At 47.4% G+C, this 17,201-nt stretch overlaps 1 protein-coding gene across 1 annotated transcript; it reads left to right on the top strand.

Moving 5' to 3' along the window:
* Positions 1 to 4,412: 4,412 nt before the first annotated feature.
* Positions 4,413 to 14,287, top strand: COPS7B (COP9 signalosome subunit 7B). The gene is made up of 7 exons (XM_063407989.1): positions 4,413 to 4,538; positions 6,459 to 6,634; positions 7,799 to 7,874; positions 9,411 to 9,499; positions 10,080 to 10,282; positions 11,543 to 11,648; positions 12,930 to 14,287. Exons 2-7 carry the CDS (start codon positions 6,473 to 6,475, stop codon positions 13,086 to 13,088), a joined length of 795 nt encoding a protein of 264 aa, XP_063264059.1. The 5' UTR covers positions 4,413 to 4,538; positions 6,459 to 6,472; the 3' UTR covers positions 13,089 to 14,287.
* The last annotated feature ends 2,914 nt before the right edge of the window (positions 14,288 to 17,201 follow it).

A 17,201-nucleotide genomic window follows, 5' to 3' on the forward strand; every position in this document is an offset into this window, starting at 1 on the left:
TCAAGGGTGGGTGCGCAGCGGTCGCTGAGACTCTTCGGTTGGGCCTGACGTGGCCGCGATGGAGGCGCCGCAGGATGACCGGGCAGGGGGAGCGGGCGGTCCCCGCGCCCGGGAGGCCTCTGGGGGAGCAGTTCAGGGGGCGAGAGGCCGCCCCGGGTCTGGTCAGCGCCCACCGGGCGGCGGCCGAACAGCCCCGAGCCGCTGGCGCTTCTCTCCGCAGGCAGTGGGGGTCCCAAGGTTTCTTCTTTGGGGCTGCTCGGCGGAGCTCCGGCCTGGGACTCGGATGTGCTGGGGACCCGGGTGCCCAAACCCAGAGCAGCCTCTACTGGAGACCTTCAAAACCCACCTGGACAAGTTCTGTGTCATCTGCTCCAGGTGACCCTGTCTTGGCAGGGGGTTGGACTGGATGATCGCCAGAGGTCCCTTCCAAACCCAACAGTTCTGTGATTCTGCGTGTACCAAGGCCAAAACCAAAAGGACCAGCATTGTGGGGAAGGTTTAAAATAAATAGTGTGCTACCTCCTGAAACAAAGGCAGCCTTCTTTGTGCTGCAGAAATTTGAATAACAGAGCAGATGGAGTTGAAAGGGACTTAAAGACCACCCAGACTGGCCTTGAGTACATCCAGGCATGGGGCATCCACAGCTTTGATGGGCAACCTGTGTCAGTGCCTCAGCACCCTCACAGTAAATAATTTCATCCTTATATCTAATCCAAATCTGCCCTCTGTCATTTTGAAGCCATTCCCCTTGTTCTATCACTAGAACTCTTATCTCCTTGTAAAAATTCCCTCTCCAGCTTTCTTATAGGGCCCCTTCAGGTGCAGAAAGGCCTGAATAAGGTCACCCTGGAACCTTCAGGCTGGACAATGCAAATTCTTTCAGCCTTTCCTCATAGGAGAGGTGCTCTAGCTCTCTAATCATCTTAATGGCCCTTATGTTTGTGTGGCAGAGTCAGTTGTGGGAGGAAAGTCTCAGATTTGTTAGCACATCCCAGGAGCCAGGCTGCTCTTTAACATGGGCAAATTAACCCCTCTGTTAACAATCTGAGTGCAACTGATAAAAACATTAAGTCATGGTAAAAATAAAGCCAGCAGTTGTAACCAAGTCCTCAAGAGAGAACCAGTGAACAGTCAGGGTGCCATCAGTACACTCATGGCTCCACTTGCCTCCAAATCAGCCACTGTACAAAAGTGGAGAATGTGAGCATTAATAAAGGCTGCATTTAATGCATAAGGACAGGGCCACTGCCAGTATACCAATAAGAGATCGTAATAATAAAAATAGGCAGCATTTATGTGCCTGATGTATGTGATCCATGCTCAATTTCCCACCATCAGTTTAAGTGTATGAAGGGTCATTTTGAGTCTGGGCAGAGTGCCAGAGGTGAGCTGTACAAATATATATATCTGTGTTTTATTAAGAGTTCATCCTGGATTTTAGCTAGGCTGTAGAATTGCATTCTGTCTCTCTGTAAGGAGGAGGGACTAAAGATCACAAAGGAGAAAAGACTGATGAGGAGAAAAGGCAAGCAAGACAAAAGCATACCTGAAAAAGGCAGAAACAAATGGTTGTATGTAGGGACGAGCCTGCCATGTGGAAGTAGGATATGCTGGTTTACAGAAGTCGTGAGGAGCTCAATCCTGTCTCCATTCAGGCTCCTCAGAGATGAAGGAGCCAGAGACCAAATGGATTTCATGGAAAGGAGCTCCTGCAGCTTTGAAGGGCTTCTTTAGCACAGGGGTAGGGATGTTTGTGGAGTTTCAAGTTGAAGCTTTTGCATTTCCTGGCCAAGTCTCAGAATTCCCAAGTTCACTTTGCTGTGCAGGGAGGTGCAAGCCTTTCATTCATGAACTGCTGAAAATCACTCATAGAAGAGCTCATAGCTGAAGTGTGAAGCTTGTGTGAGTAGTGCAGGGCCAAGCAGCAGTGGAACACGTGACAGCACGACTCAGAGTGACAAAAACCCTGGGATCTCTCAAAGTCCTTGGGCTGCATTAACACAAACAGCACTCAAGCACATAATCTTAAAAATCTGTTTGCAAGAAAGTTGCTGCAAATCCTTCTATCCCTTGGTGCCACTTGGAACTGAAAACTTTTCCTTCACATCTCTGGCAGGTGTGGCAGCTTCTGAGCTACCACTGCAAGCGAGAAGATGCCTCCAGCCTGCTCTCTGCCTCCCCAGCAGCTGTTCTCCCAAGGTGCAGGTAAAGGAGCTGCTGTTCTGCAGAGCAGCATAACTGGGAGATAGTTTAGTAAACTGGGGCTTCATCCCACCCCACACTTGATGGAAGAGGTTGTGCAACTTCACATCTGCAACCACCCAGACATCACTCCTTGCTTGACTGAGATGAGAGTCCAGCAAGCAGCTGAGTCCTGGACCCTGGGAAATACAGAGAGTTTGGAAACTTTTCATTAGGGTCTGGGAGCTCCCCTCCACCATGCTCTGGAGGTGTGTGCTGGCAGCTGCAGGGAGTGAGAATGAATGGATGAAAAGTCATGGAAGCATGCACAAGTGAGTAATGAAACACAAGGAAAAATATAAGAAACACAAAAGTATTTTCACTGTTGGCCCTCTCCTTTGTGAGAGGTGTCCTCAAAATCTGGGGGTCCAGGACCCCACTGCTTGGGGACATTACTGTGGCAGTGCAGGGAAATAAGGTGAATTATGTGCTGCCTAAAAGGGACCTGGACTGCAGAATCACAAGGGGAAGAGGTGGGGTGAGTCAAGAGATAATGCCAACATTAAAAGATAAAATGGATTAACATCTCCTGGCACACAGAGAGCTGCGTGGGTGGAGCAAGAGGTTGCAATAGCTGTTTAAAAGGGAATGAGACAGCTGGACATCCACATATTTTTCCTCTTAAAAAAAAAAAATCCATCCCAAAAGCTGAGCTTAGCTGACACTGTCCTCTAAAGTCCAGGTCAGCCAGCCAGGCTGGCTGTCAGCAGCTGGGAGGTATCAGGACAGGGACTCCTGGCTGACTTGCATGGGGCTAACAGATGATTTTTACCCACAGGCTCTAGCAAAAGGTTGCAAAACCAATCCTCACAAATAGTTCACAATCATATATTTCCATTTCTACTTCAGCCTGGAATTTGAGCTTTAGTGAGTGTTGGGACAAGGAAGCCACACACTGCTTGTCCAAGGCAACTGTTCAGTGTGTCTGCAGGACAACAGGAACTGTGGGGAAGTGCCTGGTTAGGATGTGATTAAAGAGGTAATTCTCCCTCCCTATGCAAATGAGAGCTAAGTGTGGCTTAAGTAAATTACTGACTGGCTTGTTATAGCCCTGGCTGAGTTCCCTTATTGCACAGGGCCTGGTTTTTTACATCCAATTTGCTTTGAAGCCCAGAGTGTCACAACAGCATTCCAACACCTGCATCTCTGCACTTGTCTGACACCCCTTCTGTGATGGATGATGGGACCCTGGGGACCTGCTGTGGATGGCTCTGAGACACAGGCTAAGCCCCATCAGTTTTCCTAATAGTTTCTGATGCTCATTACTTGAAAGCTTCCCCCTTCTGACCGTGCTGGTCCATGATTTGATCTTCAGGGACTTGCTGACTGAAAGTCAGAAGCACTTTGCTCTTGGCTGAAGGATTTTTAACAGAGGCACATTTTATTCACAACATGGCACGGATGAGCCTACAAATCTCGGGAGGTTAACAACCACCGATTCCTTCTTGTTTCTGATACCTCTTCAAGCATCTTTTGGCTCCTGATCTATGCCCTGGGGAGGATCTTAACCCTTCCAGTTCCCTCCCTGCTCCCTCATGTCACAGCCAGAGCTCTGCCCTTTGGTTTATCATTTGTATGGACCATTTTCTATGGAGCTTAAAATCAGTTCTATCTTCACTCCATCTCTTGGTATTTCCCAGGAGGATTAGCCCAAGAGGCTCAGCTGGTAGAATCATAGAATATCCTGAGTGGGAAGGGACTCACAAGGACCATCGAGCGTAACTCCTGTCCTTGCACAGGACAGCCCAAGAATCCCACTGTGTCCCTGTGCCACTGTTGTCCAAACACTCCTTGAGCTCTGCCAGGCTTGGGGCCACGATCACTTCCCTGGGGAGTCTGTTCCAGTGTGCCGTGCAACCATTCAGTCTAATCACGAAGTGGCCTTACAACAGCAGCCCTTTGCACGGGTTATTTTGGGGTGCAAACCCCTGCGATGCTGCCACAGGACCTCGTATCCCCAAACAGAGAGGCAGGAATTTTACTTGCTTGTGCTGGAACAGCTGCTCGGGACCCAGCAGAGCAGCTGTTCCAGCATAAGCGAGTGAAGTTTGCTCCACGGGCTGCTGGACCATGGCTCTGTGGTGCCAGCATGCCCAGCCCGCTGTCCCATCCCGCTGTCCCGGGGATGCGGGGTCGCGGTCCCCGCGGCCGCCCGGGACCGGCCGGAACGTTCGGCGCGGCCCGCGCGTTCCGAGGGGAAGGAGCCGCGCGCGGACACCGGCGCCGCCATCATGGCGGCCTGAGGCGCGGCGGGTTCGGCGCCGGGAGCGGCGGGACGCGAGGCCCGGAGCGGAGAGGTAATGCCGGGGCAGGGAGACGCCTCCGGGCAACAGGGGCGGCGGCGAGGGACCCTCAGTAAATTACCCCCTGCGGCAGGGCTCGGTGGGGCCAGAGGGCTCTGCCGGGGGTCTGGGGGAACGGCAGGGCCGGGAAGCCCCCGCCTTCCTGCTGCAGGGTCTGCGGCCTCTTCCCGCCCTGAAACTCCCTGAGCTACCTTAGAAAGGCCTGAGCGCGAGAGAAGCCCGGCTTGTCCCCCTGCTTGGGTTGTTGTAGTCTTTGGACAAGCCACGTTGGAGTGTCTGCCGTATTTCAGTCACTTCTCACCGGGGTGAGTCCGTTGTGGAAGCAGCGAGGTGTTCCCGGTGATACGGGTGTGCACACAGATTGCAATAGCACCGCAGGTTTCCGAACGTTTACTTGCAAAGGGGCAGAGAATTGGCATTCCTTTCTCACCAGGGCATGGGTACAGCCAGCCAGTCTTTTGTAACCTCATGCACCAGCGTGTGGTTTGATTACCTGTGAGGGAGGACAATAGAACTGTGAAATCTGAATCTCATCACCAGCACAGTCAACCTATATTCTCTCTTGAGGAAATTGTCCTCTCTTTGTGTTCCTTCTCCGTGAGCAGAGAGAGCAGCGCTGATGTGTTAGGCAGGCACACTGAGTGTTCTGTAGTGCAGGGATTTCTCAGTCAGAACTGAGGTGCTGTTCAGCCAGGCTGCACACGTGCCTCTGATGGAAAGAACCCCAAAGAGACTTCGGGGGCTGAGATATCTCTGTGTGGAGAGTGTTAAAGGTTGCCCACTCCAGTTGAGACCACTTGTACCTGCAGGTGTAATAGAACAGAGTGAAGTGTATTTTTAGACGTTGACTAATACAGGAAGCTCTCTGTGATGCCTTCACAAGCCTTAATTTGGTTAGGCCTGGTGAAACCTCTGTATGACTGTGCTCCCCTCACAAGGGTGCATGTGGGCCCAGCCCATGTGGGTTACGCAGGGAACCAGACAGGTTCTCTGCTGTTTGGTTCTCTGGTGTTTGGTTTTCATCAAGGTTCTACCCTCTGCTTGATAATTATCCCATACAAACACAACACAAAACCTCCCTTATCTGCTAAGTTCTTTGTTTGGTTTCTGAATGACATGCTTGGGAAGTTTTGTCTTAGTTGTTTGTAAACAAACAGCTCATTTTGTGGAACTTGTTAATAAATAGTGGTTTACATTTCAAAAGCAGCACGTTGGTGCTGGGAGACAACATGCACACCAGAAATGTCAGGCAGCAGCCGCAGACAAAGACCTCTCTTTACAGAGACTTAAATAGAGCCTTTGTAGAAAAGGTCTTTTTATCACTAAAGCTTTCCAGTTAACCCAAAATACTTGAACTGCACAATGCGGACTGGGGAGCTGCTTACAGGCCACAGTTCTTTTTGCCTTTTGGGCTCAGAAAGCTGTGGGAATGACAGATACACACTGTATCAATACCAGAGGCAAAGGAAAGGTGGGATGTGTGGGCATGCAGTGTGCATCAGTCCTTCGTAGGGAATGATGTTAGCTGCTGGTGTGGAGCTGAGGAAGGAGGAGTCAGTCGAGTGTGTCAATAAGCATCTTTACAGTTGGCATTATTTGGCAGCATCACTGGAAGGAAAAGTCTGAGAACAGTATGAAATCTGAACTCCTGTCCAATCAGAAGTGATCTGCAGGAGCAGATCCTTTTAGGGAACTGAGAGACAGAGTTTTGCTTAGACATTGTGGGAGTCATTCTTGCTCCCCAGCTAAATCAGCAGTTGGACCTGCTGGGTTTCTGGCCTGCCCCTGAGTGCTGAAGGGAAGCCTGGCTCTGCTGGCACTGAGATGTTGCTGTGCTGAGCACCTTCTGGTCCCTGCTGGGCAGAACTCACAGAGGAGAAAGGATGTGTTAATATAATGTTCTTTTACTGACAGATTGAAAACCTAGAATGGCAGGAGAACAGAAGCCATCCTGCAATCTTCTAGAGCAGTTCATTTTACTAGCCAAAGGAACAAGTGGCTCAGCTCTGACTGCTCTTATAAATCAAGTGCTGGAAGCTCCTGGGGTTTATGTCTTTGGAGAGCTGTTGGAGTTAACAAATGTGAAAGAGGTAAGAGTTGAGTTTTTGTTCTAATACTCCTTCTGCACTCCCAGTATAAGGGGTCTTCAGAAGTTTCCACAGGCAGCCCGTGGGTGAATTTCTTATGGGTGCAGCTTACCTGGGTTGAGAGATGTTTTTGAATAAGAGGCTGACCTTGCTTTTGCCTGTATATGTTGGATGTTAAAGAATACCTATATAAAGCTTTTCTACCTTAAGGCAATTGCTAACACAGCAAAAGCCTGGCAGCAGCACAGTAGCAGTTTTAAGAAGGCACTTTGCCAGCCAACAAGGAAAAAATCCCTTTCTACTTCTTTACTGTCCTGGAAAGCAGAACTTCAGTGCTCTCCAAAAGTCTTTGTGAGCAGATGTCTAGTGTATCAGGCCTGGGTGCTAACCAAATCCAAACCATTTCAAACTAAGGTGGAAAGTAAGTTCCAGAGCTTTTGCTGAGAATGCTTTGCCAGCCCCTGCCTCTGCCACAATGAAGGAATCTGAGTTGAGTATCTCTGCAGCTGGAGTAACACAGTGTACAGCAAGTTTGGCTTTCCAGACAGGCTCTTAAATATGCATAAAAGCACCTTGATGGTTATTCAGCATCAAATCACAAGCAGTGTCTTTTTCCTGGGTTTGTGTGCAGCTAATGGTATTAAAAACTCAATCAACAAAAATCACTGCTTGGTGCTGCTGTTATTCCAGTGAGGTGTTTGTAGGCAAGAGAAGATCTTTACCTTCAAATGCCCTCCAGTTACAGTGTCCCAGCTTGCTTTGTTTGAAGCTGTGGTGGCTCTGCAGCTAAGCTGTCCTAGCTCTCACAGACTCCTCACCAGCCATCACCATTGCCTGCTTGCTCATCACCTGATGAGAGGAGCTGGCCCTGGAGGTTCTCAGCTGAAGTTAAGATTTGCTTTTTCCTTCTGCCTCCCACGATGCCACACAGAGCAGTTGACAATCCAAACTGGAGTTAGGTACCAGTGCATAGAAATGGCTGTATCATCTTGGTTCTAAAACTGCTGAAATTTCCTGCTCCTGACCCCTTGGAAAGGGTCCAGCTTGGGATATAATCACTTTCCTGGGTGCTGCTTGTCCTGTGCAGAACTAAACCATTCTCTGGAGAAGCTGCCTGTCAGGCTTGTGTTGCCCATGGTATGTGACATTTCTTTTCTCCCCATGCAGCTTGCTGAGGGGTCCAATGCTGCCTATTTCCAGCTGCTGAACCTGTTTGCATATGGAACGTACCGGGACTATGTAGGTAAGAGACTGCTGCCCCTTTGCAGAGTGTGGCACTGGGATCACCTTTAGGATTGTCAGAGGCAATTCTTTGCTTTCGTAGATGCCTGGTGTAGTGTGGGGGGTGAAAGCATCCAGGAGGAGAACTTGCTTAGGAGGAGAATTGTCCATAGGGGATCTGGGTCATGTGTGCTTTTTACTTGCTAAAAATTAAAGGAAGGGTTAGAGACTGTGGTGTGCTACTGGTTTGGATGGGACTGCAGCACTGGGTTGAACTGGTCTGCAGCAGAATTCACTGATGTTCACAGGCCATTTAACTCTGTAGAAGGAAATTTCAGGCATCTCTATGGAAATTTAGATGACACCAGTTATAGAAATTGCAGAAAACCTAGACAAAATTGCTCTGCGTTATTTATAAAAAACCTATATGGTTTGTGAGATAACGTTTTATTCCATGACGGCATTGATGAAACAAAATGAATAATTTCTTAGGTAGAACACCAGTCAAAATAATGACTTTTATACAGCTTTGGAAAGACTATGTGTGAATCATCTTTGTATCTGTTGAAATGTGCTTTTATCTCTGGTGCTTATGCTTCCATTCTGCTACAATTTAATGCTTCATTTGTGGGTAGCAGCCTCATTCAGACCATTTCAGAGCGTGACAAATAATTCTGTCATAGTGCTGGTTCTCAGGGTGGTGGATGAGCGATCTAGTTCCTGTAAGGAGAAGTGACATCTGTAAGTGCAAGGACTGGAAATTCCAGTGTCTGTGGAGCAACATGAGCCTCATGAATTCTATGACTGATTAGAGGATGTGTTTGCTGTCCATGGCTCTTGTGTCACAGTGTGTGATAGTACAGTTCATTCTTCCTTTTCGAGTGAAGAAAGAGAAAGGGCTAAAACAGTCAAAATGTAGAGCATGGGATGAGGTGGGATAGATGGGAGAACTTGAGTGGCCATGAAACACTAATTTCCATTAAAGTAGGTATTTTAAAGAGTTTCTTAGCTTTGGAGAGCTGCCAGTTTCCTTTCTCTTTTTAAATATTCATGAGGCACATGGATATAATATAGTGACAGTGTGGCCATCTAGATTAATAATTTCTCTTCTCTTCCTTAGCCTGGTACTTTACACTTCAAATTCTGCAGCTCTTCAAAGAAATAAAACCAGCTGTATTTGCAACCAGATCAGCAAAGGGGGAAGATTTTTTTCTGTCAGCTTGTTAATGAAATAAAAATTACTTTGTAGAGACAAAGCCATTGACCAACTGTTTTGTCAGGGCACCAGTTGTAAATTACCTTCTAATTCCAGAACCAGAATTACTAAAGAAGCAGAGAAGAATGGAATTGCCAAGTTGTTCTTAACTTTTCCCCTTCTCTCCCTGGGTGGGCCAATTCTTCTGCAGCAGCAGTTCTGTTCACCATCAGCACCCACATTAGCTGGAGGTGTTCAGTCTTCCAGGGTGTAGTGTAGCATAAAGTTAGCCTGAAGTTCTGCAGCCTGGATTATGTCATTTTCAAAGCAAAGTCCTGAATCCTGTCTTTCTGACATTAACAGCAAACAAAGATAACCTGCCTGAATTAACAGTGACTCAGAGAAACAAGCTGAAGCACTTGACGATTGTAAGCCTGGCTTCCCGAATGAAGGTAAGGTGTGTGGGGGGTGACAGCGGTTGTCTCTCGGTTTGGTTTTAGAAAATTGCATCCATTCCAGTGCAATGGAGCTGTGTCACACTGCAGTACTCACAAAAATACCCTGTATTGGGAAAGTACCTGTAGGGTACAGTGTTCTCTCCTGGTGCATTTGGGATATTAACTTAGTGGACTTCCGTGGGTGAAGGGTGGGGGTGTCTGAACGGATGTGCAGATTGGTCAGGAAGGTCTGGGAAACTTTGTATTACTTTTTTCACTGCTGGAGATGGAGAATCAGTCTTAAAAACACTGATTTTTTGTTCTAGAGAAAATTAAGCAACACTCTTGATTTCTTCTACAATCCCATTTACCTTTTTTCTTCTAGAATGTGCTATACCAAAGCTCCAGGAATTACCAAAGTTGTGTCAGAATATTTCATAGTCTGGCAAGCATTTGTTCTGCCATGATCAGTCACTGCTGCACCTGCAGGTCAAAGTGTAGGATACAATAAACATTTGAGTCTCGGCCTTCTGAGACTTAGCCATTCATTTTGGTTCTAGGACTGCTAACTTACTCTTGGTCTTGCTGTTTTTAGTGCATTCCCTATTCTGTGTTGCTGAAGGACCTGGATATGAGGAATCTGAGGGAGCTGGAAGATCTGATTATTGAAGCAGTTTACACAGACATTATCCAAGGGAAGCTGGATCAACGAAACCAGGTGTTAGAGGTGGATTTTTGTATCGGCAGAGACATTCAGAAGAAAGACATCAGTAACATTGTCAAAACACTCCAGGAATGGTGAGGAAGTCTCTCCACCCTCCTTGTTCCTTGTACATAGCTTGTCCTGGTTTTCCCCTCAGAGTTTCAAGTGCTGGCTCAGTTTCACCATGTTCCATTAATCAGGAGTCTCATGCTATAAGTAGGCACTTGGAGGAGGAGTCTGTTGGGCAAGTTTTCCAAGATCCTATCTGGGATTCAGTTTGTATTATGTATCAAGCCAGACTGTACCACATTGTGAGCTTCTGCTCTCACTGTAGTTTTTACATGGCAGAACCCCAGAGAGGAGTTGAGGACTTTGCAGAAAGAGGTGCCAAACTGGACTCATGGTTCTGTGATGGGAGCTGCATCCCTTCGGGCTGCTACACTTGATAATGAAGACAGAACTGTTACTTTTCAGCCTTTTTCATTGTGAGAATTGTGAGGGCAAATTCTAGAGAATGGCAGTTCTTTGGATGGGACGTCTCCTCAAGTTTGAAATTTCAGGGAGCTTTGTCTTCTCTTGTTGCTGCAAATGTAGCCTGTCTGCAGCTATAGTGGTACTGGGGTATTATCTCTTTGTACCTTTGCCAGGAAGCTGTTTCTCATCTTTTTGTAGGATTCCCTTCCCACCTAAAGAAATTCCCCCATAGATTATGGAGCCCATGGCAGGTCCTGAGCCAACTGGGAATTGCTTCCTAGTTGCTATGGTAATGAGTGCATGAAAACTAATTAAACTGCTGGGCAAATGCGCTGTCCTGTGGTGAGGGCAGGTTTTTGCTTCTCTACTCTGACTCTCTCGGAGTCCCATCACGGTGGGAGGGCTCTGGCAGCTTCCAGGACCTTGCAGCATTGTTTGGAAGGTAACAGTGAACCCACTGCCAATGACCTTTTTGTCTTCTCCAGTTCTGAATTCCATGCTGAGTGCTCTTGTCATTTGAACACTTAACAGGCAGGAGGATTGTCTCAATACTACTTTTTCTTTAATTTTAAAATTTTACATTTGAATACTGTATTCCATCCTGTTTAAGCTGTAATTCTGACTGAAAAGGAAGATGAGAGTGCATTGAACCTGCACTTACTCTCTGATGGTAGGAGTAACACAGACTCTCCAGAGAATGCTGAAAAATGCATCAAGTACACAGCAAAGCTTTTTCTTGCCAGCTTTTTGCAACTCTAAGCAGGAAGTAAAAATTTAATAATCTCTTAAACTTTTAGATGAGTGTGACTTTTCAGATTTCCTGATTGAGCTGCTCCAGAGAGAACTTGTAAACACTGTTTGACATGGTTTGTATCTTGCAGGTGCGATGGCTGTGAAGCAGTCCTTTTAGGAATTGAGCAGCAAGTGCTTAGGGCCAACCAGTACAAAGAGAACCACCACCGAACCCAGCAGCAGGTAGAGATGGAGGTGGGTACAGAGTCATGTCAGGCCTCTGTGCTGTTGGATCAATGTTTGTTTGCTGAAGGAAATAATCTGGTAATGCCTGGCTGATGGTCACAGCTCTCAGAAGAAGGCTAGCAATCATGCAAATCAGGCAGGGGGTAGAAAGAAAACACATCTGCTTCTCAGTGCTGGTAAGACCACAAATTTTAAACATCCAGCAGAGTGGAACTTTTCTTGATAAATTTTTATAAATTTAGGCTAGGTGACTGCACTAATTGTAGTTTCCTGTGTTGATTCGTTAGGAAAACTGTGCTTTTACCACAGATCTTCATTGCAACTCTGTTCCCTTCGTACAAGGCAGGCAGGAAGTCAAAAACACTTTTTGTTAAACCTGGAAGTGTAGTTAAAAACCTCTGGAGTTTCAATTGCTTTTGCAAGAAGTGCCCGAGTCGGCTCCCCCGAGTGGGGCCGGGCCCTGGCGCGCTCCCGCCGTTAGGTGGCAGCACGAGTCCGCGCTCCAGTCCGGCCCTGCTCCCGAGCCTCGACCCTGGCGGCTGGGAAGGTGGGGATGGGCCTCCCGAGACACTGCATCAGGGGTTATCCTCCCCTGCAGGTTTATGTTTGCGTCTGCTTGGCGGCTTGATCGGCATCCACAGCACGTTTGGTTTGTGAGATGCCTTTGGCTTGGAGTTGGTACACCTGACTCCCAAACCTTGGGGTTTTTTTGAAGGTTTGCTCCCTGTATTTGTGGTGAGCCCTACAGAGTTCCAGGGGGATGGTGTGTAGTGCTGGATCTCTCCTTAGCAGCCAGAGTAGCAGAAACATTACTGCTGCTTCTCACAAAACCAATTTGAGTTCCTGCTTCTTAGCAAATACCTGTGTCTCAGGTAGCCAGCTAGACCAAATGGCATTTTTTCTTTTTGAGTTTGTCCTGAGAGTAAATTTTTCTTTCACTGTCTCCTTTCTCCTTCCTGCTTCTGGCCAACAGAATGGTAAGATGGTTACTGCACCAAGGCAGTAGCAGTTCTCTCCAGCCAGACCGAAGGGTGGTACAATATTGTACCATTGTCTCTTAGGAAAAAAAAATAATCCCTAGTTGTTCCAGACTGGAAATGCTATCAGCTCTGCCTGTAAATGAGGATAAAACATTACCTTTATTTAACTCAAATGCAGAACATGCTGGGAGAGTCTCTTCTATAATCTGCACTCTCATACTCCAGGGGTTTTTCAATATGTTTATGAACAGAGTGTCTGCGGCAAGGGGAGGAAGAAGCAGGTGCTGATTCACTGTCTCTTCTTGGCCAGGTCACAAACATAAAGAAAACATTAAAAGCTACAGCCTCGTCGTCGGCACAGGAGATGGAACAGCAGCTGGTAGAGCGAGAGTGCCCTCCACACACAGAACAAAGGCAGCCCACAAAGAAGATGTCCAAAGTCAAAGGGCTGGTCTCCAGCCGTCACTAGAACATACCATCTAAATGTCAGTCGTTAGGAATGACAACAGGAGGAGCAAAAAGGGACTGTGTCTCCTTTTTCAGTGGGTTCTGGGCCAGTCCCTTCCTGGCTGGCAAGTAAAAGCCCTGTTGGAACAGCTCCCAGATAGCAGCACCTGGCTAAGTTACACTGTGCAGCTCCTATGAGTTTTCAGGGTGTCCCTGTTCTGGTCCTGTCAAGTGGGACTTTTAAAGAAAGGGACTAACGGAATGGGGCAGGAAAAAACCAAAATATCTGTGGACCGTTTTGCTCCCTCCCAGCCAGTTCATTGCTGCTTAACCTTGAGGAAGCTGCTGTACTAAATGAGATCATGGGACAACTTCTATAGCAAGCACCTGAATCCCAGGGTTGAAGTGTGGCTACCAAAGCCAGGCTGGGAGTGAGGAAGCCATCAACACAGATCTTTTTAATCCCAGAGGGAGCACAGGAAGATTTCTAGGCCAGGAACTGCTTTACATGGAAGTCTTCAGCCTTTCTGCTACCCCTGTCTATTTTAAACTGGGGTGAAATTCACACTACCTCGCTCTGTGAAGATGAGTTCCAGTGCTGGGCTGTTTACTTAACTGTCTGTTTACTGCCCTTACTAAGCCCTTTAATCTCTCACAGATTTAAAGCACTGTTCTGCATCTCTGAGGCATCAGTACAATGAGGAGGAAGCAGGCTGCTCTTTCACACAGACCTTGCAAGTGATTAGGGGCATGCTAGAGACTATTCCTCCTGAATGTGATGTGACCTCCCAGAGCTGCTTGAGTGTTGTTTCCCCCATTGATACCTTCAAAGGGTAATGCATTCACTCTTCCTTGGATGCTGGCAACAGTGGGAGAGGAGCCTGTTTGGCATCGAGGCAGGCTGGTGGCCCAGGACCCACTGGCAGGGGTCGCAGCAGCATCCCCTTGCTGAAGCAACGGACTTGACTAGTCTTTCTGAATTTTGAACACTTTCAGGTTGTATTTTCCTCCCTTTTTTTTTTTTTTTTTTTGTACATTGTTGTGATTCTAAAGCATTTCAGTCTTTGTTTTGTGGGTTGTTTTTTTTTATATGTTACAAACTAACTTCAGGTGATTTGCACCTGGTTTGGCAAGGTGTGGGGTGTTTTTTTTAAGGGGGAAGCATTGGAACAGCAATTCATAAAAAAGCACATTTAAAAAAAATTAAAAATGCTGATTTCATGTCAGAGTCTGGAGTCTTGACTTTGAGGCTGTTTTAGGCTTGTTGTGCAGTGGCATTTATTCACTTGAGCTTTTATTTGATTTTTGGTGTATGTTGACCAAAGGTCTGACTGATCTCTCTGATGCATCTGGGAGACAGGAAAGCTTCTTCATGTTTTGTCAGTAGTTCATCTTTGTCCAGATTTGTGCAGAAGGACCTGTGGCAAAGCTGGTAGCTGAGCCCCGTGTCCTGAGCCTAAACAGCTTTGATGCCTGGTTGTGGAAGGTTCATAAGCTGAGCTCTTAGGCCAGTCAGTTCCTTCCTTTGCATCTAGCAGAGTGCTGCTTTGTAGTTTGGCCCCTGCATTTCACTTCTGTAAAGAGAAGCTCTTTCCCTGAGCAGGCAGGGGAGCTGTTTAAGCAGAGGACTGTGACAATGCTCCAGTCCTGCAGCCAGCTGTCACCTGCATTTGCTCGTGCAACACACGTGCCTTCCTTTTATTGCTACCAGGACTCTTTGCCATCTGCGTGTTTGCAGTCCTCAGTCACAGGACTTGCTCACTTGTGAAAATAAATCCCTCTCCTTTTCTTCTCCTGCAGTGCAGGCACACAGCTTTTAATCTGGAGAGGAAGATCTGAATACCCTCCCTCCAGCTTCCTGTGGGCCAAGCCCCAGAAACTTCTGATTCTGGTCAGGCTTCTGATTCTTTACCAGCTCTCTCTCTCCCCCTAGAAATGCAATAAGGATGCTAAGTGGATAAGCCCAGAGCACGAAGCCTTCACCTGTAACTCAAGGGAACTGTTTCTCAAGCAGTGGCAGTATTGGCTCCTGTTTCAGCTTCTCTCAGTGTTCAGCTGGCAGCTTCTCAGGAGGTGCAGGTGGACCTTGTGTGCCCACGTCTGTGTGATGGAGATGGACTGGGTCTGTTTCTGGCTTGCTGTGAGGACAGCTGCAATGTGCTGGTCATCCAGTTCCTCTCTGGATTTCACTAGTGAGGAGAGGCTCTGTGGTCCTCTTTTCTTTCCATTTTTAATATCAGTCCTGCAAAGTGGCAGGAGGAATACAAATGCCTTTGGGAATCATTTTAGCTCCTCATCCAGCCACAGTCTGCTGAGGAAGTAGATGTAAGTTTGGTATCCTTGGTGTTTATTCCCTGCCAGTTACAGGAGTCACATTAGTTTTGCTGACGTGGTTGGAAGTTTTTGAGTTTGTTCTTATGTTTCTGCTGTTCTCAAAGCCTGGCTGGGGGTGAGGATCTTATTTACGCTTTGGTTTGCACTGCCTTTGATCAGCAAAGGAGCAAGGGAGGAAATAGCACTTTGAATAAAAAGCTGTCCCATGTCTGATGGTGACAGAGAACAGAGAAGGGACTGGGGTATTGGAGGGGATGGAGCTGTTTGTGTGTTTGTGCCAGCGAAGGGCTTGGTGCCGCAAAAGGAGGGGGACAAGGAGGGGGACGTCTGCAATGAGCCCAGGCTGAGATGAGTCATTAACAAATGACATGCACAGAGTACCTGGGGGAGGCAAACAGCTCTGCAGCAGCTGGTTAATGAATCTGGCTTGAAGGAAAGAGTTAGAAGCTATTCCAGAAATGAAGCAGAAGGCAGAGTTGTTAACAGGCAAGGATGCAGGATGTGCTGTGCTGTTTGAGAAGGACAACAGATAAAGACTGCATTGATGCCCTGTGACTACAGGAAAGGCAGCAACTCAGAGCAGAGTTGTGTGAATTAGGGGCTGAACTGTGGGCAGTTTTGAGTGGGGAGTGTCCAGGGAGCTGAACTGCCATGGGGATGAGAGGGAGGTGGGAGCAGAGGCAGATTTGATGCAAACTCCCATGGCTTGCCTGTGCCTGCTGGAGGCAGCTAACACAGCTTGTCTGAGCACTGCTGGACGCTGCTCCCTGGTGCAGGGCGAGCATCCTGCCCTGCTTTGGTTTATGGCAGCGATGGGATGCTCCAGCTGCAGCTCGCTCCAAGATTGCAGCAGGACAGACTTTGTGCTATTGAAGTTCTGTTTGCCTTTTCCACCCCGAGGGAGAGAAAGTGCTCTTCAGGGCTTTATTGTCGAGCTTTGTGTTCTGCAGCTCCACTTGTACTAGTGCTTGTGTAATATGGAATTGAGCACTGAGCTGGAAAATGGAAGAGAGGATCTTGGCTGATTGCAGTGCTGGTAGGCTGCCCTAGCCCTAAAGCTGTGCCTCATGCTAACAAATGTCCCTGGCATTCCTGCCGAGACTTGGTTGATACCAGCTAACATCAGGCAATTCTGGAACATGATAAAGTGGTGCTGATGTCAGTCTTTACCAGGAAAAAAGTTTTGGATTGAAATCTCTTCTTTTACTTCCCTCTTCACCTTCTTATCTAAGTTGAATGCTAACTTACTCTTGTCTTGAGAGCAGGAGCAAAAATCAGTGATGCTGACAGATCCTTCTGTCTTCAGATTTGAGACCTGCCCTGCAGTCAGACCTAGGAAACCTGATAGATGCTTGTGGAGCTGCTTGTGGAGCTGCTGTCAGGCTTGCAGGTCTCTTTCTGTGGATTGTGTACAGGAGCAGGACCTGCAGAGCTGCTCTCCAGAGTGAAGTTGGGGAAAGTGAAGCTTTTGTTCCTTACAGAAGACAGTGGTGGAAAGAAATGGCAGTTTTCCCATCAGCCCTGCAAGGTGAAATTTGCTGGACATCTTTCAGTTCCTGAAAGAATGTAAAAGGATGCAGGCCCCAGAAGTTTTTTTTCATTTTAGTGTTCTTACCCTGTGAGGGCAAAATGCACTGGTCCACGTGTGCGAAGCAGACTTGTGCTTACTCATTGCAGAGAAGACAGAAGAAACAGTGCCCTTATCTTTGATAGCTGTGTGAGAGCATAAATCACACGGGTAAACCAGACTTTTCCTAAACTTTCAGTTCTGTACAGGTTTATATGAGTTCAGCTAAGCTAG

This window comes from Prinia subflava, chromosome 11, assembly GCF_021018805.1.
Source record: "Prinia subflava isolate CZ2003 ecotype Zambia chromosome 11, Cam_Psub_1.2, whole genome shotgun sequence".
Taxonomy (NCBI): domain Eukaryota; kingdom Metazoa; phylum Chordata; class Aves; order Passeriformes; family Cisticolidae; genus Prinia; species Prinia subflava.

Excerpts from the sequence above, each read along its gene's own strand:
- COPS7B (XM_063407989.1), top strand. The coding sequence starts at position 6,473 with ATGGCAGGAGAACAGAAGCCATCCTGCAATCTTCTAGAGCAGTTCATT. Across the intron at positions 7,875-9,410 it reads AACGTACCGGGACTATGTAG|CAAACAAAGATAACCTGCCT; the intron begins GTAAGAGACTGC and ends TGACATTAACAG. Across the intron at positions 10,283-11,542 it reads GTCAAAACACTCCAGGAATG|GTGCGATGGCTGTGAAGCAG; the intron begins GTGAGGAAGTCT and ends TGTATCTTGCAG.